At 48.4% G+C, this 24,316-nt stretch overlaps 1 protein-coding gene and 2 pseudogenes across 1 annotated transcript in view; 1 reads left to right on the top strand and 2 right to left on the bottom strand.

Annotated features, from left to right (window-relative positions):
* Bend3 (BEN domain containing 3) overlaps positions 1-24,301 on the top strand; it is a 35,604-nt gene extending 11,303 nt beyond the window's left edge. The window contains exons 2-4 of the mRNA XM_029482938.1: positions 3,224-3,271; positions 3,727-3,923; positions 19,568-24,301. Coding sequence (XP_029338798.1) covers positions 3,235-3,271; positions 3,727-3,923; positions 19,568-21,811 — 2,478 coding nt within the window. The 5' untranslated portion in view covers positions 3,224-3,234 and the 3' untranslated portion in view covers positions 21,812-24,301. The remainder of the gene's footprint in view (positions 1-3,223; positions 3,272-3,726; positions 3,924-19,567) is intronic.
* Positions 14,471-14,899, bottom strand: LOC110303380 (annotated as a pseudogene).
* The window catches only part of LOC110303539, a 2,969-nt pseudogene continuing 1,301 nt past the window's right edge, over positions 22,649-24,316 (bottom strand).

Raw genomic sequence — 24,316 nt, forward strand, 5'->3', positions numbered from 1 at the left:
AAAGCCTTCTCGGGTCCTTCCGGGTCCTCCTGCCCAGAGGTGGTCGAATGCTGGCCGTCCATAGTCAGCCTCTGGTTCTCACAACTATAGGTGCTAAATTTTCTGGTGTGGTTTCACACAGTTCAGAACTCTGGCTCACTGAGTCTCATTCCGACAGATTGCATGGGACTACCGCTCCCTTGCCTGGTGGCTGCCTCTTGGCTCCATGGTGCTCCTTGTGTGACTAGCACATGATAGGTAGGCAGGTATAATGGTGAATGAGTCCGTCTCATCTTCCCTGTCTTCTTGCGTGTGTGACCTTTATGATTTTTACTTAGCCAGAGTCTTTGCAAGGCATTCACACCATCACTTCTTACCTCCCAACTTTTGCTGTCTCCTTCCTGTGCTACCTTTTCTCCCAAGAATATAATATATAGCTGGACATGGTAGTGCATGCTTCTAATCTCAGCACTCAGGGATAGACACAGGGCCAGACTACGCCCCCTAAAGTCCAAGGCCAGCTTGGGCTACACACCAGACCCTGTGTCAGAACAAACCAAGGTGTAGTTTGTAGAAGGTATCTACCTATGAGAGTGTCACTCGGTTCTCCCTAGCTCTTTGGTTCACCTTTGTCCTCTATTGGAGGTAATGGGTCATGTGACTGTGTGACTGACAGGGTTTCTAAGGACAGTCTGCAGACTTGGTCACTCCCATGATGCTTTCTGATCCATCTCCTGGCTGGGAATTATAACCGAGCTTCTTCTGCCTGGCACTGCCAACCTTCCTGGCTGCTGAGGGACTCCCAGCTCAGAGCAAGGTTTACTTGTTGAGGTAGTTGGAAGTTGGCACTAAAAGCCATCTCTAATAAAAATAGCATATGGGCCTTAGACGCTGATAATTGTTTTCTGGTTTTCTGTCAGTATCTTTGTTTTGTTTTTGTTTTTCGAGACAGGGTTTCTCTGTGTAGCCCTGGCTGTCCTGGAACTCATTCTGTGAACCAGGCTGGCCTCGAACTCAGAAATCCACTTGCCTCTGCCTCCCAAGTGCTGGGATTAAAGGTGTGCGCCACCACTGCCTGGCGGGAATTATTTTTAATTTCAAATAAATCTGACTTTAAGTCCTCTTAGTAGTGATGCACAGATGAAAGGCTGATGCCTGATTCCAGGTGATGCTTAGAACATCGCTCCAGTGCAAGTGTTGCTGTCAGTAGCTGTTTGCCTGGTGTTGTTATGTTTTGTATCCCTAGCTATCCTGGATATCCTTCATGTATAGACTAGGCTGGCCTGGCCACACATGCAGAGATTCCCCTGCCTCTCTTCAGAGAGCTGGGATTTTTAGGCTCCCACAACCATGCCCAGCCTGTTAACCAATTTTGAAGGTATTATTTGTGAATAGATCCTCTAGACACTGTCTTTCCTGTCCTCTCCTCCCGTTTCCCTCTCTCAGGACAGTGTGTTGAGCACATGCCAGGCCGTGGCTACCCCATGTAGTTAGTTTGTTGGGTACTATAGTGGCATCTCTTGTATAAACGTCCCAAGATACCACCGTTCCCACTTCCTCAGATCCTTAACCAAAATGAAAAATGTGTCCATAGTTACCTGTATCTTGTAGGAACCACACATCCCCAGTCCAACATTAAAGGATGTGGTACATACATTTTTTTTTCAAACGTCACTTGTTATTTGTATGATTTTGTAGAATTTGGGTGATACCAGAGACTCCCTGGTAGTCTTGGTGATGGTATGAGCTCTGTCATGACCAGTGCATTTGGACAAGGATGGCTCTGTCTATATAGAGTACTGACCCCTCCTCCTGCCTCAGTCCATGCGTGGTCTGTTTGGATTTCCTTCCGTGTTTCTCCTGAAGGAAGCACTAGACAAGTGTTGTGCAGTGTAAATATAGTGGGGCCTCATGTACAGTTTTAAATTTTCTTTTTTTTTTTTTGGTTTTTCGAGACAGGGTTTCTCTGTGTAGCCCTGGGTGTCCTGGAACTCACTCTGTAGACCAGGCTGGCCTTGAAGTCAGAAATCCGCCTGCCTTTGCTTCCCAAGTGCTGGGATTAAAGGCGTGCGCCACCACGCCCGACTAGTTTTAAATTTTCTAATCACCTTATAAAACAGGTAAAATTGGGAAAGATGGCCTCGTGGTTAGGAGCTCTGGTCGCTCTTACCGGGGACTTAGGTTCAATTTTCAGCACCCACGTGATGGCTCACAACTATCTCTCACTCTTGCCTTAGGGATCCCATGCCCTGTTCTGGCCTCTGTGAGTACCAGACATGCATGGTGCACAGGTACTTGCAAGCAGAACACCCACACATATAAGTAAATATAATTAATGTAAATAAGTGGAGTTAATAAATAATTTTCCTTAGCTTAGTAAGTCTAAGTCACTATGTTGGCATGTGGTAAATACAGTTGTGATGTTTTGCATTGTTTTTATTGGGCTGTCTGAATATGCACTGACTCTGTGGTGCTATGTCCCGAGTGTGTAGTTCCATGTGTGGCCACATCACTATCATTTCACTATCTGGAGTGCTGATTCCTCTGCTCTGTTTATTGAGAGAGACCACAGCCTCCCTCCTTCAGCTTTTTTGTTGTGTTGTTTTGCTTTGAGACAGGGTTTCTTTGTGCAGCTCTAGCTGTCCTGGAACTAGCTTTATAGATCACCTTGGCCTAGAACTCACAGAGATCTGCTTGCCTCTGCCTTCTGAGGATGATGGGATTAAAGGCGTAGGCCACTGAGACCACCGCCCTCCTCTTCCTCGGCTTTATTTTCTGGGCAGGGATGAGAAAGAGGCCGTCCACATGGCGGCTTAGAAGGTCGGTTGGTTTGCTCAGGAACATTACTAGTAAGTGGCTCTCCATCAGCATCCTGCTCGCTCGGACAGTCTTGTAGCGAGCGGGCTCAAGGTAGGTAAAAAGGCATGCTTCTGAGGGTCTGGCACGAAGGTTTGGCCGCACACGGTGGTGCCACCTTCAATTCCGGTACTGGAGGCAGAGGAAGCAGCAGAACTCTGAGTTCATGGCAAGCCTGGGCTTCATAGGGAGTTCCAGGCCATCTACTACATAGTAAGACCCCAGATCTCTTTCTCTCGCTGGGTGGGGGACACACTTCCTTAAGTCAAGGTTACTTAATTGTTGTTCCCAAAGCTGGGCTGTTGGGTGAGGGAGTTTCTGTGTGTAAGGAACGTTAAGGAATAACTCAAGCAATAAATGAAGGCCTTGTCTTTCTCTTTTCATTTAGTGGAATAGAAGATGAACTCAACTGAAATCAGTGAAGATGTAGAAGAAGGTAAAAACACAGCGTTTTTAATTGAAAATTTTTGAATAGTTGTACATTCATATATTTCCAAATTTTAAAAGTACGTAATTAAAAGCCTTCCTGCCTATCATTGGCAGCCCTTTATCTACACACCATTAACAGATGCCTTTTAAAAGTATAGAAAGGTAATATTTAGGGGGTGGGGGGCATTTAGAGTCCTTGGCTCTGGGTTGGTTGATTAGATCTATCACACATTTATTACCCATTTATCTCCCCCAAAGGACTTTTAAACCCACATTTTAAATTGACGAGTGATCAGGCATTGGCAGGCAGCAGGGAGATCTTGTTGCTGGGACGTGCCAGCCGGTCAGCAGCATCCTTATGACGGTGCTAGAGGGGAGCCCACATACCTGCCACTTAGAATCCCACTGCCCTCCCAGCAGCCCTGGTCTTCCCTACTGAGCCCCATTTCTTCTCTGCCATAGTTCTAAAAAATAACCCTGTGAAGGCAGAGGGCAGCGACGCTACGTTGGACTGCTCCCGGAACTCCAGGGCCTCTGAGAAGCACCTTCTGGAGAGCGTCCTCACCGCCCTCCACGATTCCAGCAAGCGCAAGCAGCTGGACAGCGACGGCCAGCCAGACTCTGTCCCCAGTGTGAAGAGGAGGCGGCTGATACCCGAGGTGAGGGCCTTATTCCCTCTGCTCCTAGGTGGATCTCTGCACTCACGGGCATCTGGCTAGGCATTGATTCTTGGGTTTGAGCAAAGGGTTTCACTTAAGCCACATTATATCTGGCTTCCCTTTTTTAGAAGGTATTTAGCTGAAATACTTACCCTGTGTCTATAATGGGGAGAGCAGTCTTCACAATATAATCATTTTGAGTTCTTTGTTTTGCACTGCCTTTAGGGGCTGGGGGGGGGGGCAGAGTTTGGTAATGGTAGAAAGTGTTAGCAGATGCCTACCATGTCTGTATGTGCAAGGCTGATCCTGGCAAAGCCAAGGCCTTTTCCTAGGTTAAGCCCCTCATTTATAGATAAAAGGGGTTGCTCCTAAGAAACTCTCAATGAATCTCCCTTCTTCCACAGTTTCTTTCTCTCTCTTTTGAGATGGAGTCTCTAGCCCTGGTTGTCTACACACAGAGATCCCCTTGCCTGTGCCTTAGGAGCTCTGGGTTCAAGGAGTGTGTCAGTGTGCTATGCCTGTCTGTGTCTTTATTTAGCCCTAGAGATCAGCCTTGGTGCCGGGCATCCTTTGCCACCCAGCCATGCCCCGGATCTTTGTGTACTTATTTTATTTGAGACAGAGTCTCATCAAGTTGCCTAAACTTTAAGCCCAACAGATCTGGAACTTGCCACTCTCCTGCCTCAGACTCCTCAGTGGCTGGCATTATACAGCTGTGCCACTTAGCTCACATTACTGCATTTCCTTCTTCCTCCTCCTCAGCAAAATTTTGCCACTTTAGCTGGCCTGGATACTCCTTATATAGACCAGGTTGGCTTCAGACTTGCAGAGCACCTCTTGCCTCTGCCTGCTGTGTTGGAACTTATACTACCACACCCAGTGGTGCCATTTTGTAACCTTCTGAGAACCTCCAACTCCTGATTCAGACCCAGCATCCCCCTAGCCCTTTCATTCCTGTCTCTCCAGATGGGTCTTTGTCCACTGCAACCTTGATACAGGATCTTCTCTTTCCACCATACCTCTGATTCCCTGCGAAACCAGGCCTCTTAGGTGTGAGCAGGATACCCTTGGTTCTTTCCCAGAGTCCTCCAGTTTTTTCTCCTAGCCCGTCTCTGTTCACCTCTGCCACCCACCGACTTGTAGAAGCACCCTCCACCGGGCAACCTAAATGAAGTCTGCAAAAACACTGAAGAAATAGAGTCACTAAGAAAACCCAAACTGAGGCTGGAGAGATGGCTCAGTGGTTAAGAGCGCTGACTGTTCTTCCAGAGGACCTGAGTTCAATTCCCAGCAACATGATGGTTCACAACCATCCATAATGGGATCTGATGCCCTCTTCTGGTGTGTCTGAAGACAGTGACAATGTGCTCATATACATAAAATAAATAAATCTTTGGTGGTGGTGGTGGGGTGAACTGTGATAAAACTGGAAATGACAACCTTACGAAGTCAAAGACCTCAACAAAGAGCCCCAGCAGCAGAGGCATGGAAGGTGCCTGTTGTGTTGAACTTGACTAAGGGCTGAGAGAGAATGGACAGGGGTACGTCTGCTTCTCAGAGCAGTTCAAGTGACTACATAAAGTAGCAGGGACTGGGGAATGAGGCTTGAGGTGGGTAACTAGCCTAGGATGATGGAGCCTTCTGTGGTCCTGCAAACACCTTTAGTTCTAAGAAAACATTTTCCCAGACTCCCACATCTAGCTCCAAATCTGCCTTTAGCCCCCACCCCCTTGCCATCTTGCTCTTTGGGAAGAACCAGGTCTGCATTCTAACCTGCGTGGGCATGCAACCTGGAGTTTTCAGTACTCGGAGCGCCAGGAATTCAGCTCTCCATTTCTCTCAGGGGTCTTGTGCTGCCCTGGTTAGTCCTGAGCACCATGAAGCAGAAGGTGGAGCTTCTGCCTTTGGAGTGCTGGCTCCACAGGTGTGCACCAGCAGGACGGATTTATCCCTGCTGGGGATGGAACCCAGGGCTTTGTGTATGCTGGGTAAGCAGGGTACCAACCAAGCTACATGCCCAGCTGTCTTAGCTGCTGTTCTTTTGCTGTGAAGAGACACCGTGACCAAGGCAACTCCTGTAAAAGGATACGCTGAGTTGGAGCTTGCTTGCGGTTTCCATTGCCATCATAATAGTGAGGAGAATGGTTCCATACAGCCGGGCACTGGAGCAGTTGCTGAGAGCCATGTCTTGATCTATACGTGGTGGTGGTAAAGGGGCTGGCACAGGCTTTTAAAATCTCACAACCCACCCCCCAGTGACACACTTCCTCTAAAGATCCCTAATCTTTGAATACTGCCACTCTCAGGTGACTAATATAAGAATTAATATATGAGAGCCATTCTTATTCAAACCACCATATCAGCCCTTAGTAACTTTTCATAGTGGTCTTTATATAGATGGGTCTTTTACATTTATCACTAAGTCTTTGTTTTCCATTTACTCGTGTGTGTGTGTGTGTGTGTGTGTGTGTGTGTGTGTGTGTACACTCACATGCCCTGATGTGCACGGAGAGGGAAGAGGACAGCTTGGAAGGAGTTGTTTCTCTCCTTCCACCAGGTTCTGGGAATGGAACTCCAATCACTGGTCTTGAAGGCAGCCCCCTTTAGGTTTTATTTGTTATATTTTATGTGTATCAGTGTTTTGCCCCCATGTATGTCTGTATACCATGTGACTGCCTTCTGCTCTCGGAGGCCAGAGGGGCGGCTGGCACTGGATCTCCTGGAACTGAAATTCCATAGACCAAAGCTTGGGCCACTGGAAGAGCTACCAGCGAATTGCTCTTAGCCATTGAGCTCTGTCCCCAGTACAGGAAAAGTTTTAACTTCCGTTTTCTTTCCTTATTAGCTTCAGTACAGTGTAGTACTAAATTAGAAATGACGAAGCTGGGTGTGGGGGTGCATGCCTTTAATCCCAGCACTTGGGAGGCAGAGGCAGGCGGATTTCTGAGTTTGAGGCCAGCCTGGTCCACAGAGTGAGTTCCAGGACAGCCAGGGCTACACAGAGAAACCGTGTCTCGAAAAAACAAAACAAACAAACAAAAAAATAATGAGAGGAAACTTTATGTTTTGTTCCAAGTGATACTGTCAGGCTAGTAAGCTGAGGCAGAAGGCTCGTAGGATGGCCTGGGGTGCATAGAGCCACGTCTTCATGTTATGACCCAGGACCTCACGTGTTCCAGGCAGGTCTCAGTTAGCACCATGTAGCTTAAGCAGCTGAGAACAACCCTGACCTTGAGATCTGGCTTTCCTTCCCCTTCCTCCAGAATGCTGGACTATGGGTTTATACCTATACAGGTGTAGTGTTTATGGAATGTACCTCTGAAGTCATCTGGGCCAATTGGCTTCAGTGTTGGAAGACTACTAATTACCGATTACATACATTTTCCTAGTATGTCCAGGTATATTCAGATTGTCTTACTAATTTTGTTTCTTATGTTAATTTTAACACATTGTGTCTTAAGGAATTGATTCGTTTATTCTATTATCAAATTGTCTCCTCTCAAACTAACACTATAGCTGTTACTGTCCTTTCAATGGCCGTGAGATCTTTAGTGATGGCTCCCTGGTTTGTCTTTTAATTTTTGTTCTCATATAATTCAGGCTGGTCTCTAACTCATTATACAAGGTTGATATTGAACTCCTGAGTCTCCTGATGTTACCTTCCGAGTGCTGGATCCTAGGGCCTCTATGTTGGAAGTCAGCGGACAACCTGGTGGTGTGTCTGTCCTCACCCTGAGACACGGGCTCTTCCTTGTTCACTGCTGTGCTGTGTACAACAGGCTAGCTGTCTGCACCTCCATCTTGCCTTAGGAGCAGTGGTATTTCAGATGTCTCCTACTATGTGTGGCTTTTGATAGGTTCCCGGGATCGCACCTCAGCTCCTCACACGGCCACAGCAAGTGCTTTACCCACTGAGCTGTCTCCCAAGCCTCAGCGAGAGGGACAAATTTTAAACAATCTGTAATGCTCATGAAAGAAAATTGATTTTTTGTTTTTGTTTTGTTTTGTTTTCAAGGCAGGGTTTCTCTGTTTAGTCCTGGATCTCACTCTGTAGACCAGGCTGACCTTGAACTCAGCTCCACCAGCTTCCTGGATGCTGGGATGAGAGGTGTGCGCCATCATGCCTCACTGCCTTTAAGCATTTTGTAATGGAATACTTAGAAATATCCGACCATTCACTCTAACTCCAACCCTTGCTTCGTGCCCTGTGATCTGGGGAGACGCATCATGCATAGGTCGTTCCCAGTATAGTGACAATGACTTCTTCGATGCCACTCATGTGGAGGCAGGTAAAACCCACAGAGTGGTTAGTGGAACCGCCTGTGTGAACAGTTAACCATGTGCTCCCTCACTGCCCCAGAGCACATCAGACAGGTGTGCCGAAGACAACAGTATTTGCACAGGCGATGACCACACAGCACGAGCAGTGGTATAGAAGCCGCCATTGCCTTTTTAATTTTCATTTGTTGTCGTGCTAGGACTTTCAATTGAAGGCCTCACACGCGCTACCATTTGCTTTTTCTTCTTTGTGGTATTGAGGTTCAGAACCAGGGCCTCATGATGCTAGGATAGAAAGTCCTACTACTGAGCTGCCCTGGGCGCTCCTCTGATGTCGCCCAAGCTGTCTTTGGATTCCTTGTGTAGCTGAGGATGACCTTGAACTTCTGAGCTTCCTGCTTCCACTTCCCAGTGCTGGGGTTACAGGTGTGTCGTTTTGATGTGTGTGGTGCTGGGGATCGAACCCACAGCCTCGTGCTTGCTAGTAAGCACTACCGACTGGGCTATATACCCATCCGTCTTACATCTTGTAGATGACAGTTTATTGTCAGTTTTTCCTAATGATTGGTGGTATCTGGATAGAAAGCACCAGCCTTTTACATAGACCTCATCACTTGTGAGTGTTTCTCCAAGTGGACATTTCTTTGGAGACTCAGTTAGGTTATTATGATGTTTTGCTGGGGCAGACACAGGTGGAGGGATGTTTTGTTATAGGAAACACCAGTGATGTTTAGAAGCTTGCCATTGGCTGGCTTTGCCCTGCCTTGCTGGTCTCCACTGCATGTATGGGTTTGCTTTACGCTGTGCTGCTGAGCTTCGCCCGTGGTGACTTCACAGAACGGAAACTCACTGAAGAACTTCTCGTGAGCGTCCCGTGCCTTCTTGCTGCTTCTGCAGGCCTGGGCTGATTGGCAGGCTTTGCGGTTTCTTCTGGGTTGTACTGCCCTTGCTGATTCGCCTGTGGTGTTTGCTAGTGAACTGGACTGAGAACAACAAAGATTGGAAATAGAACTATTTCTAAGCAGGTCACCTCCCCCATAGCCGGATAACCTTTCTTTTCCACCGCCTCTGGCAGGTGGCGGGCTAGAAGGGAGGTTGACGTTTTATTAAAGTGGTTGTGAAGAATATATACCCACAGGAGAGTGTTTAGAAACATAAGTAGCACCAGTGCCTGGGGTCAAAAGCCAGCGTACCCAATATCCTCCCCGACTTTAATCAAGAATGACCTTGAACTTTTCTCCTGCCTGCACCTACCAAGGGTCGAGATGCCAGGTATGTATCGCTGCTGCACCCAGCTCCTCTCACTGCTTGTCTGTCTGTCTCTTGAGTCAGGTTCTCATTCTGTGCTCAGTCTAGCCTAGAATTTCTGCATCAGCCTCTTAAGTGCTTAACTGTGTACCTCCGTGGCCGGCTGGTATTTGCTTTTTTGACAGTTTGTAGAACTGTATGTGTCCGGACATCAGTATTCTCAGAACCCTTGTGACTGGAGAATAGCTATCGGACTTCTTGAGTGTAGGCTGAGTTTCTAAAATAACACCAGTCTAGGTCAGATAGGGTTGTTGTTTGCCCTTTTCCCAGAGTTCCTGAGCCTTCTGGGAGTGATAGTGGGGCCAGGTAGGGAGCGTAAGATCTCTTAGCACTTTGACCATTTGGGGTTTGAGGAATGGAGGCTGGCAGGCGCTCATCAGAAAGTGGGAGGGGGCACACTAACAGTTACCCAGTCTGTGACAGAGCTAAGATATATCACATGTCTAATGTGCACACAGCTCTTCGTTCAGTCTATCACAAGCCTGGTGACTTGTACAGAGCTTAGACTCCCTTCCCTCGGGAAGCAGAGGACACCCTTTGAGGATAGTTAGGACTGTGTAGGGAGTTCAAGTGCAGCCTTGTTTCAAAGGGAAGCTACTTGCAAGCCAAGCCTGGTGACCAGAGTTTGGTCTTTGGAGCTCACATGGTAGGAGAGAACTGTCTCCAACAAGTGGGTCTCTAGCTTCCATGTACTCGCTGCGACCAGTATACAAGTAATATGCACAGAATGAGTAAAGCAGTTTTTAAAGGAAAGCTGGAGAAATTAAAGCTTTTGCAGGTGCCAGGATTTGTTTATATAGAACATCAAAGAGAGAAGCATTTAAAAAGCAACTGGGGAGAGAAGGCTCAGTCCCCGGCACCTTCTTTTGACCTGAGGAAAACCAGGCAAACACGTAGTACATGCACATTCATGCAGACACAACAGTCACACACATAAAATAAAAAATAAGTCTTTGAAAATAACTAAAGAGAATTTTTAAAATTCTCTTTTTTTTTTGTTGTTGTTGTTGTTTGAGACATGGTTTCGCTGTGTGGCCCTGGCTATCCTGGATCTCACTCTGTAGTCTAGCCTGACCTTGAACTCACAGCGATCCTCCTGCCTCAGGCTTCTGAGTGCTGGGATTAAAGGTGTGCACCACCACACCCAGCTAAATAAAACTTTTGTTTGTTTTGGGTTTTTTGTTTGTACAGGAGTTTTCTGTGTAGCCCTGGCTGTCTTGGAACTTAATCTGTAGACTAGGGTGGCTTCAAACTAAGAGGTCCACCTGTCTCTGCCTCCCAAGTGCTGGGATTAAAGGTGTGCACCACCACCACTCTGCTAATAAATCTTAAAGACAAACAAAAACAAACCCTTGTTCCTCTTCCCCGAGCCCACAGCTCTAACTCCCCAACTTCTGGCTGTCTCCACATGCCCTCTACAATTAGTTACCAGAGAGACACTAGCAGGGACTGCCGTAGGAAGCTGGGTGATGCCTACTTGGACACCACACATCTCGGTGCCACCCCAGTCAGCAGAGGTGACCATCCATTGCTGTGGAAGTCCCACTGAAACTTAGCCGCTCTGACCCCTGTGTGTATGGATGTTTATTTAGCCTGCATGTGTTGTGTGTTTATCACGTGCATACCTGGTGCTCTTGGAGCTCAGAAGAGCGCATCATATCCCCTGGATCTTGAGTTATAAAGCTGCCATGTCGGTGCTGGGACTTGAACCCAGAACCTCTGGAAGAGCAGCCACCCAGCCATCACTCTAGCTCCCTGACACCTTTGTTTTATAACTTGTGGTTTTGGAAAAGTCTGAAAAGGATTGTGGGAGGGACTGGCTCTGCCCTCCCTGGAATGGGCGTAGCAGCAGATGGAGTTTGTATTGGTAGCCATATTTGTTCTTAATTTCTTTCATTTGTTGATTGATTGATTGTGTGTGTGTACACCAAGGCATGTGGCATGTATGGGGGGTAGGAGTTGGTTCTTTCTACCATGTGGGTCCCCAGGGACAAACTTGGGTGGTCAGGCTTGGTGGCAAGCCCCTTTACCTGCTGAGCCTACTAGCCAGCTTGGTAATTATCTCTGTCCACACAAGGGTGGTAGTCAAGAACTGCCCAGGCAGAGGTTAGCTCTGTTCTCCCAGGGCCTTTTGTGTGAGTCCATCTTCTGGCTGGTCTTTCAGTTGGAGAGCAGAAATGCCGTCTAACCCTGCCACACACAGTGGCTGCCGAACAAGCTGGGGGTTCCTGAGAAGCCTCGGGAACAGGCAAATGGAGATTGCCGTTCTTCCCATTAAGGATGGGAAGGCTGAGAGCTTTGTGCTGCCGAGCCTGCCCTGTCAGGAGCTGGTGGGATGTGAGGGCTACAGGGGTGTTTGTGAGGGGTCACCGGAGTCTTAGATGGGGACCCCTTCCAGGTTCTCTGAGCAGCATCAGGAAAGCCTGGAGAGAGAGCTCCAATGGAGGAGGAGTCTGAGCTGACTCCTTCCTAGTGCACCCATAGTCTTGCCCAGTTCCCAGGCACTCGGCGTTTGTATCAGCTACAGGTAGAGCAAACCTGAGAGACCTATCAGTAAGTGGGTCTGGGCACTTGTGTTGAAAATGCAAGGTATGTATTGCCCTCAACGCCGTGATTCCAGAAGAGTGGCGCCAGCCTCCTGCCACATCACGTGGCCTATGCTTGAGGTGACATTAATTTCCCTTCGTGCTTCCCACAGGCATGCTGCCTTCTTGGCCTTCCACTTGGCTGACTCCCTGGACACTGTTTAAGCTCATCAGTCACTGAACTGAAGTCAGTAAGCTCTAAGATCTGGGTCTGATGCTGATGACCAGTACTTACCGCACTGGTGGCCGGATCCCCAGTGTCTCCCCAGGATGTCTGCTGTCTGTCACTTGCGTGGCAGCACTGGCATCTCACTCAGTCCCATTCTCCAGCTGAGGTCTTCAGGCCTTCCCTTGTGAATGAAATACCCATCAGGCTAGATACTGGCATCAGCCGGAGCTGTTCCACAGAGCTCCCATATGGCTGGAAGATGCACCTTGGAGAATTGGGAGCTGTCAGCCAGATACAGTGTGCCAAGTAGCACAGATTTAAAGATTTCTTGATATTCCTAGACAGCTGAGCAGAGATTTTTATCATCAGCAGTCAGCACAGCCAGCGTGCCTGCAACTTGGCAGTGTCAGGGGGATTAACTGAGCACCGAGTTGACTGACGAGACCCCAGTGCAGGCGATAAGATGGATAAGAGCCTTCCCCTGATGCTTATGTTGTGTTGGGTTGTGTGTTCGGGGTTTCTGTGCATGACGAACATTGCCCTCTGCTGGGACTCTTAGCTTTTTATTAAGCAGTTTAGTAAGAAATGTTTCCACTGATGGCTTGGTAGGAGAGGCAGTGTTTGTGTTAAAAGGCTAAGACTGGGCTGAGAACCATAGAGGGGATCTCCAGGTGGGTATTCTCACGTCCTGGTAGGAGTAGGGGAGAATGCAGAGATGTAGTTCAAGTGTTAGTCATTCTAGCCAAAATCCTGGGACTCTTACCCCGTACTTCTCTTCCATATTGTCTGGAAGGCAGGTCGCTCTCCAGAACACTCTGCACAGTCAGGGCTCCTCTGACCTCAAGGCAGAGTCCTGTGCCAGTGGGGAGGGCAGGCTTGTCAAGAAGGTTAGCCTGCAGGCCGGCGGTGCACACCTTAATCCAGCACTCGGGAGGCAGAGGCAGGCTGCAAGATCCTGAAAGCTAGAGTTATACAAAGAAACCTGTCAAAACCAAGCCAGACAAGTTACTCTGTAGCATTTTCTTTTTCTTTTGTTTTTTTTCCAGACAGGGTTTCTCTGCTGGCTGTCCTGGAACTCAGAAATCCGCCTGCCTCTGCCTCCCAAGTGAGCATTTTCATTTAATTATTGTGACTACAAACTCAAAATCTTCCCTGTTGGCAAATCTCATAGAAACCCCATGATTTGTGAAAGTTACTATTTTAAAGTTTTTTATTTTTTATTATTTGTAACTGTGTGTGTCTGTGTGAGTATGTATGTTGTGTGCACATAGTATCTGAGGAGTCCAGAGGTGTCCAATCCCTTTGGAGCTGGAGTGGTTGTGAGGTACTTGAAGTTGGTGCCGGGAACCAAACTCTGGTCCCCTGCAGATGTGCTCTTAGGTGCTGAGCTATTGTTTCAGGCTCACCCCTGACCACCACAATTATGCTGATGCAATAGAACTTAAGATGCAAAATTGCTAAAAAAAATCTAATTTTGTCTACAGAAATTGACAAGTAAGACATAAGAGTTTACTAGGGGGTGCCTGGAGACATGGCTCAGCAGTTAAGAGCACTGACTACTCTTCCAGAGGTCCTGAGTTCAAAGCCCAACAACAAAATGGTGGCTCACAACCATCTAATGGGATCTAATGCCCTCTTCTGGTGTGTCTGAAGATAGCTATAGTGTACTCACATACATAATAGAAATAAATCTAAAAAAAAAAAAGAAGAAGAAGAAGAGGGAGAAGAGTTTGTTAGGGCAGTGCTTCCGCCAGTGACCTACGGTTGCAGATATTTCAGAGCAAGGCGCTGTGTGTGTGTGTGTGTGTGTGTGTGTACAGCTAGGAATTCGCAGGTACACACAAATGAAGCAACACTCCTTGAATTCTTATCTGTGTGGTGCTCTCAGTTTTCTATTCTGTATCTTTTTCTTCCTCTTTTAAGGTTTTTACTTCCTCTTCCATTTTTTTTTTCTTATGACACACAGAATCAATTTTGTCATATACTAACTCCAAAACCTATCAGGAGTGAAGGTTCTTTTATTTTTTTGGTTTTTCGAGACAAGGTTTCTCTGTGTAGCCCAGGCTGTCCTGGAACTCACTCTGTAGACCAGGCTGACCTCAAACTCCGAAATTCACCTGCCTCTGCTTCCCGAGTGCTGGGATTAAAGGCGTGCGCCACCACGCTTGGCTTCTTCTTCTTCTTTTTTTTTTTTTTAAGCTTCATACTTAGCTTTCTGACTCTGCTTGTGCCTTCCATGCTTTCATGCTGATTTTCTGTTCCTGAATAAAGAAAGTGTGCATGATCCTGCCTTGGATACACTGAGCCCACAGGGAACCACCATAGGCCTTGCTCCTGTGTTTCTTTGGTTTTGACAGTCTCGTAAGGACTTCAGGCCTCTCAGCACGAACCCCCTGAAGTCTACCTGAGCACATGTCACATTAGGATTTTTGTGCTTTCCCAACCTTCTTGGTATTGAGGTAAACAGTCCTCTTGCCAGACCTTCGAGCTAGCCTGGTTGTGTTAGGGTCTGTGCTGTAGGAAAGCCCATGACGGTGTGTCAAATGCTGGACTGTTCTAAGCACCAGAGAGGAGAGTCTTGGTTCTGCCTACTCTTTTCTGACTATATCTCTCTTACCTCGCTCTTCCTTCCCCATTCTGTTTTTCTTTCTCCTGGCCTCCCTTCCATCATCATCTCTCTTACTCTGATGTCCTTTTGTGGTTTAAGATAGAGTCTCACGTAGCCCATGTTTGCCTGAAACTGTCTATCCAGATGACTTATTTCTGACCCTCCTGCTTCAGCCTCCCTAGTGGTTGTACTACAGGTAAGCACCACTGTGTCCATCGTACCTGGTGCTGGGGGCCCCGCCCTGGCCTTCCTGTGCAGTCAGCAAGAACTATTGATCCCACTGTGTGACACTCCAGTCCTCTCATTCATTCATTCATTCATTCATTCATTCATTTATTGGAAATAGGATCTTACCCTGTAGCCCAGGCTGACATAGAATACACCACAACTGCCTGACTTAGTTTCTCTGTATGACCCTGACTCTCCTGCAAATTGCTCTGTAGACCAGGCTGGCCTTGAATTCAGAGATCTGGGTGCCTCTGCCCCCCCCCCCCAAGTGCTGAGATTAAAGGCGGGTGCCACCACTACCACCACAGTCACCCAGGTGTGTTTCTTACTATATAAAGTCTGAAATAAAATCTTGTCTGAAAAATAGAAGATGCTAGAACTGGAAAGATGGTGTAGTGGTTAAGAGCATATACTTCCAGAGTAGCCAAGTCCAGCACTTGCATCAGGCAGCTTACAGCTGCATGTAATGGTAAACAGTTTTCTGAGCTCTTAGGCACCTGTATCCCCATGTTCATACCATACACAGACAGACACAGACACATGAGTTAAATATTTATTTATTTTATCTATGTATAGTGGTGTTTTCCCTGCATGTAGGTATATGTACCACATGTGTGTTTGGGGCCTGAGATGTTCAGAGGATATCAGCAGCGGGTGTCCGATCCCCTGGAACTGGAGTTTCAGGTGGTTATGAGCCATCATGTCAGTGCGGGGAACCAGACCTGGGTCTTCTAGCCAGGCTACCTGGCCTCTTAACCAATGAGCTATTTCTCCTAAAAGTAAATAAATACATTTATTTAAAATAAAATGTAAAAGGCTGGGTTTAGCTCTGTGGTACAGCATTAGGCTCTGAATTCAATACCTATCCTGGCGGGGATGGGGAAAGAATTCTTCCCCCGTCCTGGCAAATGGCCATTTAAAAGACCCCTCTCTAAAGTGCTTTTAATCCCCTTCTGCTCAGTCTCTTTATCGTCCTCCCTTGCCAAACTCCTGAGAATTGCCTTCAGAGTGCCTTACCCTCCCGTGCATTGAAACTCCATTAGTGAGAGTTAGTCATGACATTGTAACAAAAGGCCATAGCATTACTTTTGTCTTGCTTAGTAAGATAGGAGATATTCGTTAAATACTTACATTATACCAAATAATAATTTAATTATAAGTACTTAACGTTATTGTGCTTGGTGTGTAGTATCTCAAAACTCCCTTGTTGCAGACATAGAAGCTGAGTCATGAAAGTTCACACAGGGGAGGCCCTGGTGGGCGGCTGAGGCCCTGTGCACATCTCACCCTCTATCCTTGGAGCTTCCTAAAGCCAGTAGGGTGTGTGTGCGTGCGTGTCTGTGTGTGTTTTGCCTGACCTCTCTTTACTGGAGCTCTTTACAAGAACTGAGGTCTTGAATTTATTTGGCAAGCATTCTACCACAGTGCTCCCCTCTAGCTCCCAGAGTCCTTATCTTAGGCAGAGATTGGACAGTGGTAAAATATCTGCCCTATGCTGGGCAGTGGGGACACATGCCTTTAGTCCCAGCACTTGGGAGGCAGAGGCAGGTGGATTTCTGTGAGTTTGAGGCCAGCCTGGTCTACAGAGCTAATTCTGGGGCAGCCAAAGCGCCCCCACTCCTCACACACACACCACACACCAGTCTTTTACTTTGCTCAGTTGTGGGGAGGATTAGAAATAGCATGCTTTTGTCATGTTAGTTTGGTGGGTTGGGAGGGAGGGGGAGTCACCAGAAAGGAGCAGAGAGGAGAGCAGGCACAGACCACACAGGACTTCTCCCTCCATCCTGCTCTCAGGAAGTAAGCTGTGTTAGGAGAGTTAGAGGAGGGAGGGATGCCACTGGCCTTTGTGTTCCTAACCCTGTTACCCAGCAGATGGAGGCGAGGCGGCAGGAGGGGGAGACTCCCATCTTTGAAAACACAAGCCCACCATCAAGATAAATAAGGAAAAAACAAATTCTGGGTGGGGGTGGGGTGTAGCTCACAGTAGAGCATGCAAACAGCCCTGGGTTCAATCCCTGGCGAGAAACAGTGAGAAGCTCTTCTAGGTCTCTCTCCTGTGAGCTGAGTGATTTTGGTTTACCTTAAAGAGGGTCCAGGAAGTCCCTCACTCATCAGTATGTGGTAGGCGCAAGGAGGCTTGGTGCTGCCTGTTTTGTTGGGGCTGCCTTTCTTATGCCTTACAGTCTCTGCCTGGGTAAACCTTATTTCTTGAGTATCTTCTTAGCCTGTGTTTGCTTAGGCTACAACGAACTCATACTCACGTTCAGTTTTGTGCTGGAATTGATTATCTTTACTTACAAATGACTCTGATCTGCCTGGGTGAGGTAAACTGAGGTTAGACACTGTCTTCTAGGCCCTGGGGACCTTCCAGGACCCAGGAGCTTAATGCAGAGCCACAGCTCCCAGTCTGTTTTAGCAGAACCCATACGGTATGGACATTACAGTTTCAGCACCTCTGGGCTCATCTGCGGTGTGTTCCCGGCTTCCCTGAATAAACCCGGAGGCTGCTTGCTCCTCCGCTACCTGCTACTGCCTGCTAATCAGTGCTTCTGTTTACTTACACTCTCAAACACATACATTCCAGCAAGTTCCCGGTTCAAATTAAACATTTGTCAAAAATCACTATTAACTTGTAACTGAGGTCCGTTCGTAGTATGTGAAGTGCATAACCTGAGGGAGTGGCCTGTGTCTGTCAGTCTGTGGGTCTCTTCTTTCCCTCTCTCCCTCCCACCCCAGTCACCCACTGATCTGCTTTCTGACGACACTGGATGTATTTTCTAGAATCTTTATATAGGTGACATTGAATAATCTGGCTTCTTTCATTCCACAGTTATTTTGGTGTTTACTGGTTCTGTCTTCCTTCCTTTTTAAATACGGTGTCATGTAGCTTAGGATGGCCTTGAACTTCTAATCTTGCTGATTCTACCTCCCAGGTATTGGGACTTGTACATGTACCACCATGCCCACCTTTAAAATGAATCTGTTCCCTGGTGTGGTGGTTGTTTGTTTAGTGGGGGACAGGAGTGGGGATCAAGCCCCGGGTCTTTTGCATATTAGCAAGCACTTTACCGCCTAGCTGCACCCTTCTGCAGCCTTTTTCTTTTTCTTTTTGACAGCCATATCCAAGGATTATAGATATGTATTACTATCCATCTAATGTCTAAGTTCAAGCGTAGATCATCTAAAATTCTGGGTTTTTTGTTGTTGTTGTTGTTTTGTTTGTTTGTTTGTTTTTCGAGACAGGGTTTCTCTGTGTAGCCCTGGCTGTCCTGGAACTCACTTTGTAGAGCAGGCTGGCCTCGAACTCAGAAATCCACCTGCCTCTGCCTCCCGAGTGCTGGGATTAAAGGTGTGCGCCACCACGCCCGGCTTAAAATTCTGGGTTTTTTTGTTTTGTTTTGTTGTTTTTTTTTTTAAGGTTGGACTAAAACTCACAGCAAATCCTCACGTCTCAGCCTCCTAAATTCCTGGGATGTTAGTTATGAGCCACCAAGCCTGATCCATTTTCAGTTACTTTTGTATTGAGCTTGTTGAGGTTTGGGCTAAAATTACTTATTTAATCCTTATTACATATGGATATTCATTGTTTAGAATATTAGATCTAAAACTTGCCTTTTGCCCCCAAATTGCCCTTGATTCTTTATCACAAGTCACCCGTCTTTCTGCATATAGAGAAACAAAGCTCTTGAGACATCTGGTTTGAGATGGGTGGCAGCCACTGAGGAAGGCAGTGAATTAGGTCTGGAAAAGTGATGGAGCATAGCCAGGGCAGCAAGGACGTGCTGCTCTCAGCTGGAGGAGGCAGTCCTCCTCTGTAAGCGTTGACAGAGTACTTAGTCCAGAGCTTTGGTCAAAGGAGGCTGGAAAGTTGTCCCTAACTAGCACTCCCGCAGAAGCTCAGGACCGGTGTTCATCTGTGGCGTTGGGTAGGGTGGGTACTGGCACCGGAGGGATGCTGTAACAGTGGTAGCACTGAGGTGGCCCCGAGTCACTAAGAGAATCTTTGCTCCATGGACTCCCGGGAGCTTCTAGTGGCCAGCCTGCTACCGTGTGCCTCATGGCCACGTGCTCCTGGAAGCTGCAGGCTGAAGCCACCATGGCCAGGAGCCATTGTACCCATCTGAGAGCAGGAAGGTGTGGGCTTCTTACGGCTGAGCAACCGTGGGGTCTCTTCATGCTTATTTGGCTGCTCATCTGTTGTGGAAGTTCTTGCCCAGCCTTACCAAGCTGGCACAAGTATTCTACAAGAACCTTACTGGGTCTAGCCTGAGTGAGCCCTTTCTCAAGGAGTAGGAAGATGGAACAGGTTGGCCCTCGGATGCTGTGTGTTTGTAGTATGTTCCTGTCTAGGCAGAGTGTTTTGGACTAGGAAGCATTGACCTTGGGTCTTCTGTGCTGTCCCAGCCCAGTATAGTGCAGGGTTTGAGAACGCACAGCTAACTACATAATGGTTTCTGTTTCTTAGGCGCTCCTGGCCGGCATGCGCACGCGTGAGAACAGCTCGCCCTGCCAGGGAAATGGAGAGCCTGCCAGCAGGGGCAGGAGTGGGAGCTGTGCATGGCCTGCAGAAGAGGAGCCTTCCACTGAGGCCACTGTCCCTTCCTACAAGAAGCCCCTGTATGGCATCTCCCACAAGATCATGGAGAAGAAGAACCCTCCCTCGGGAGACCTGCTCAACCCCTACGAGCTCTTTGAGAAGGCAAACTCCAGTACCGGCCCTTCTCCCCTGCGCCTGCTCAGTGAGTCTCAGAAGCGGGAATGTGGTGTCGGGGTTGCCACCGATGGGGACCTCAATATCTACTTCTTGATACAGAAGATGTTCTACATGCTCAATGGACTCACGACTAATATGTCCCAGCTTCACAGCAAGATGGACCTGCTGTCCCTTGAGGTGAGCCGTGTCAAGAAGCAGGTGAGCCCTTCCGAGCTGGTGGCCAAGTTCCAGCCCCCGCCCGAGTACCAGCTCACTGCTTCCGAGCTGAAACAAATCGCCGAGCAGAGCCTGTCTTGCGGTGACCTAGCCTGTCGCCTCCTTTTGCAGCTCTTCCCAGAGCTCTTCAGCGACGTGGACTTCTCTCGCGGCTGCAGTGCCTGTGGCTTTGCCGCCAAGCGGAAGTTAGAATCGCTGCACTTGCAGCTCATCCGCAACTACGTAGAGGTCTACTACCCCAATGTGAAGGACACGGCTGTGTGGCAGGCCGAGTGCTTGCCGCAGCTCAATGACTTCTTCAGCCGCTTCTGGGCCCAGAGAGAAATGGAAGACAGCCAGCCAGGTGGCCAGGTCACCAACTTCTTCGAAGCAGACCAAGTGGATGCCAGCCACTTTCTGGACAACAAGGACCAAGAGGAAGCTCTGTCTCTGGACCGCAGCAGTACCATTGCTTCGGACCACGTGGTGGACACTCAGGACCTCACCGAGTTCCTAGATGAAGCCTCCTCTCCCGGTGAGTTCGCCGTGTTCCTGCTGCACCGGCTCTTCCCGGAGCTGTTCGACCACCGGAAGCTGGGCGAGCAGTACAGCTGCTATGGTGACGGGGGCAAGCAGGAGCTGGATCCCCAGAGGCTGCAGATCATCCGCAACTACACAGAGATCTACTTCCCTGACATGCAGGAGGAGGAGGCTTGGCTGCAGCAGTGTGCCCAGCGCATCAATGACGAGCTGGAGGGCCTGGGGCTGGAGGGAGGCAGTGAGGGTGAGGCACCGCGGGATGACTGCTATGATTCTTCTAGCCTGCCAGACGACATCTCGGTGGTCAAGGTAGAGGACAACTTTGAAGGCGAGCGGCCTGGCCGGCGCTCCAAGAAGATCTGGCTGGTGCCCATTGACTTTGACAAGCTGGAGATCCCGCAGCCCGACTTCGAGATGCCAGGCTCAGACTGCCTTCTGAGCAAGGAGCAGCTGCGCAGCATCTATGAGAGCAGCCTGTCCATTGGCAACTTCGCTTCCCGCCTACTCGTGCACCTCTTCCCGGAGCTCTTCACCCACGAGAACCTGCGCAAGCAGTACAACTGCAGCGGCTCCCTGGGCAAGAAGCAGCTGGATCCTGCCCGCATCAGGCTGATACGCCACTACGTGCAGCTCCTCTACCCGAGAGCCAAGAACGACCGCGTGTGGACCCTGGAGTTCGTAGGCAAGTTGGACGAGCGCTGTCGTCGCAGGGACACGGAGCAGCGCCGATCCTACCAGCAGCAACGCAAGGTCCATGTGCCTGGCCCTGAGTGCCGGGACCTAGCAAGTTACGCAATCAACCCCGAGAGGTTCCGTGAGGAGTTTGAGGGGCCCCCACTGCCTCCTGAAAGGAGCAGCAAAGACTTTTGCAAAATACCCTTGGACGAGCTGGTGGTCCCCTCACCTGACTTTCCGGTGCCTTCCCCCTACCTGCTGTCAGACAAGGAGGTACGTGAGATCGTGCAGCAGAGCCTATCTGTGGGCAACTTCGCGGCCCGGCTCCTGGTCAGGCTCTTCCCGGAACTCTTCACGACCGAGAACCTTCGACTGCAGTACAACCACTCCGGGGCTTGTAACAAGAAGCAGCTGGACCCCACGAGGCTGAGGCTCATCCGCCATTATGTGGAAGCTGTCTACCCCGTGGAGAAGATGGAAGAGGTGTGGCATTATGAATGTATACCTAGCATTGATGAGCGGTGTCGCCGTCCCAACAGGAAAAAGTGTGACATCCTCAAGAAAGCCAAGAAAGTGGAGAAATGACAGGGTTGGGGCTGCCCAGGGACCTGGGTCACCGCAGGCTGAGCAGTGGGTGCCCTTGGGACTGAGCATCGCTCTGGAGCTCGGATGGTACTCACAGACCGGCACCTTATGCCAGTGGGGAGTGGTTTCCTACATTTGCACACGTAAACACCTACCCAGCCACAAGAAAGAAGCCTTGAATTTGGTCATTTGTATTTATGACTTTGTTCTGTGTTCCCTGGTGGCACAGCCGGAGTTGGGGTGGGGGGGCGGTAGCCAAGCTGTGAAATCAGAGAATTGGTAGGGTAGGGTCCCTTCACAGGGCTAGGGTGCCCTCCCTAACCCTTATGATTCAAAATTCAAATTTAGACTAGATGTGGTAGCCCCCCCTCTAGGCAGAGGCCACTGGGTTAGTCTGCAGTGAAGTCCAGCCCAGTCAGGGCTGGACAATGAGACCCTGTCTGAAAAACAAGAAAATGTAAACATAGCAACTTGTTTCTCTCCTCATGTTTTACATCTTCTATTTTTATCTTTTTTTTTTTTTTATTGAAATGAATTTTTGAAGAATCATTAGGCTCTTTGGGAGCCATTTTATTTAGAAAAAAATCATAAACTATTTGAGATGAGATGCTGTAAGGTTACGTCAGTTGCTGGGATTTTTTTAAAAGATGATTTTAGATTTATGCTTTTTTCAAAAAAGAAGAAATGCCATATTCAGGCATTATGGGTAACTGTGGCTTCGGGTGGCACAGTGACTAGTTTTACTAATCCTGTGTCTGACATCTGATTTTGGAAGAGTCCATAGACCCCTTAGATTCAGCAGATTGGATGGATTATAAGTAGTGTGTAGCCCCTTTCTTATTCTATGTGAGCTTCCGTTCTGCGGTGGCCCAGCCTGTCTGCCGCCGCCGTGTGGTGCTCACTGTGTAGATGAGAACACTGGAAGATGATCTGAATGTAGGTAGAACGGAGGCGTGGGTCCTTACAGCCTTCGTGGGAGCTGTGCCCTCCACACAGAGATGTTGCTGTAGAGGGTCACATTGCAACACAGTGTGTAGGGACAGTTTTGTGTGATTTACGGGTGAGCTTTTTGGTTCACCAAGAACTGTTTACTTCCCATGTATTTGTACAAAGTCCGTGTCCCCAGACCTCAGTGTTAGCTCCTCCCGTGGTCTTGAACCTCCAAAGCCCCAGCTTAGGGCTCTTTTGCAGGTGTTGGAAGGACCCAAACCATCTTAAATGGAGTGCCCACACCCCTTCCCAGTCCCACCAGACCTTTTCCCTCAGACCTTCCTGGAAGTTCTGCCATCCTACCCTGGCCCACCCCTAGCATGGAGGTGCGTTTCTCTTCCCCTTCTGCACTGGGGCCAGACGCCTAAGAAGGAAAGGAGACCGTGTTTCCCAAGCTCAGTGCGTCGCGTCCCTGACCTAGAAGGCTGAGTTGCCCAGGGTAGTCATGAAACCCTTGTGGGACATTACAGATGTGATGACTTTAATGGCTTAATATTTTGCTACATTAATATGCAGAAGTGATAGAAATAATCTATGAATTTTCTCATAAAGATAAGAACTTTAGTTCTAGTAGACCCCATGATATAATTTTGCATGTACCCAATGGGCATTTAAAAGATAACAATTTTCAACGCTATAAAGCTTCTATCCTCTGTCATTCTCAGATTATTTATGCTATAACTGTAAACCTAAATTATTGACATTGAGAAGTGCACAGAGACTTTGTGGCACACACATATCTCCTTATAAGAAGTGAGGTGAGGGGCCCCGCAGAGAACAAGGCAACCTTCTTGTGCCCAGGAAGAAGGCAATGGGCAGCCGGAAGCTTCCCCTTCCCCCTCACTTGGCCTCTCTCTAATGCCTTAGTTACACACACACACACACACACACACACACACACACACGTTACCCCAAAGATGGCTGTGGCACTCTCTCACTGCTTCCACTGGTTGGAGAGAATTCCATGGGATTTGTTCTGGTCTTGAGGATGTAGCCGAGAGGATTCCAAGCCATGTGAAAATTGTCCTGCTTTCCAGAAAGCGGAGTGTGGCCCTGCAACAGCAGAAGCACAATTGGCCATTGAGTTTTTACAAGTCCCGTCTCGTCACATCTGAGAAATGGCGGGCTCTAGGAACTGAGCGGGACTTTTTGTAACCCAGAGTGTGTTAAGTTCTGGGAACCTGTATTTTGGTTTCCTTAATACTTTAACTGTGTAGGGCTTCTCTCCTCCCAACCCCCACCTCCACCCCAGTCCCATCGTCCCTTCAGTGAAAAGAGCTGGTCACTCTGGGAGCTGTTTCCTGCCCACTGGACCGTATGGTGTCCTCACTCACCCATCCGTACAGGGAGTTCCAGTGGGCATTTTTTTTTCATGAAGCAATATAAATATAAAATACTTATTTTTTCAGAATTTAATGGTTTTCATGAAATCTGTTGGTAACTACTTCCCCTGTCCTCATCTAAATTCTTTGTTTGTGTTTTGGATGATTTTTGCCTTGTATCCAGAGGACTAAA

The sequence above is a fragment of the Mus caroli genome, chromosome 10 (assembly GCF_900094665.2).
Source record: "Mus caroli chromosome 10, CAROLI_EIJ_v1.1, whole genome shotgun sequence".
NCBI lineage: Eukaryota > Metazoa > Chordata > Mammalia > Rodentia > Muridae > Mus > Mus caroli.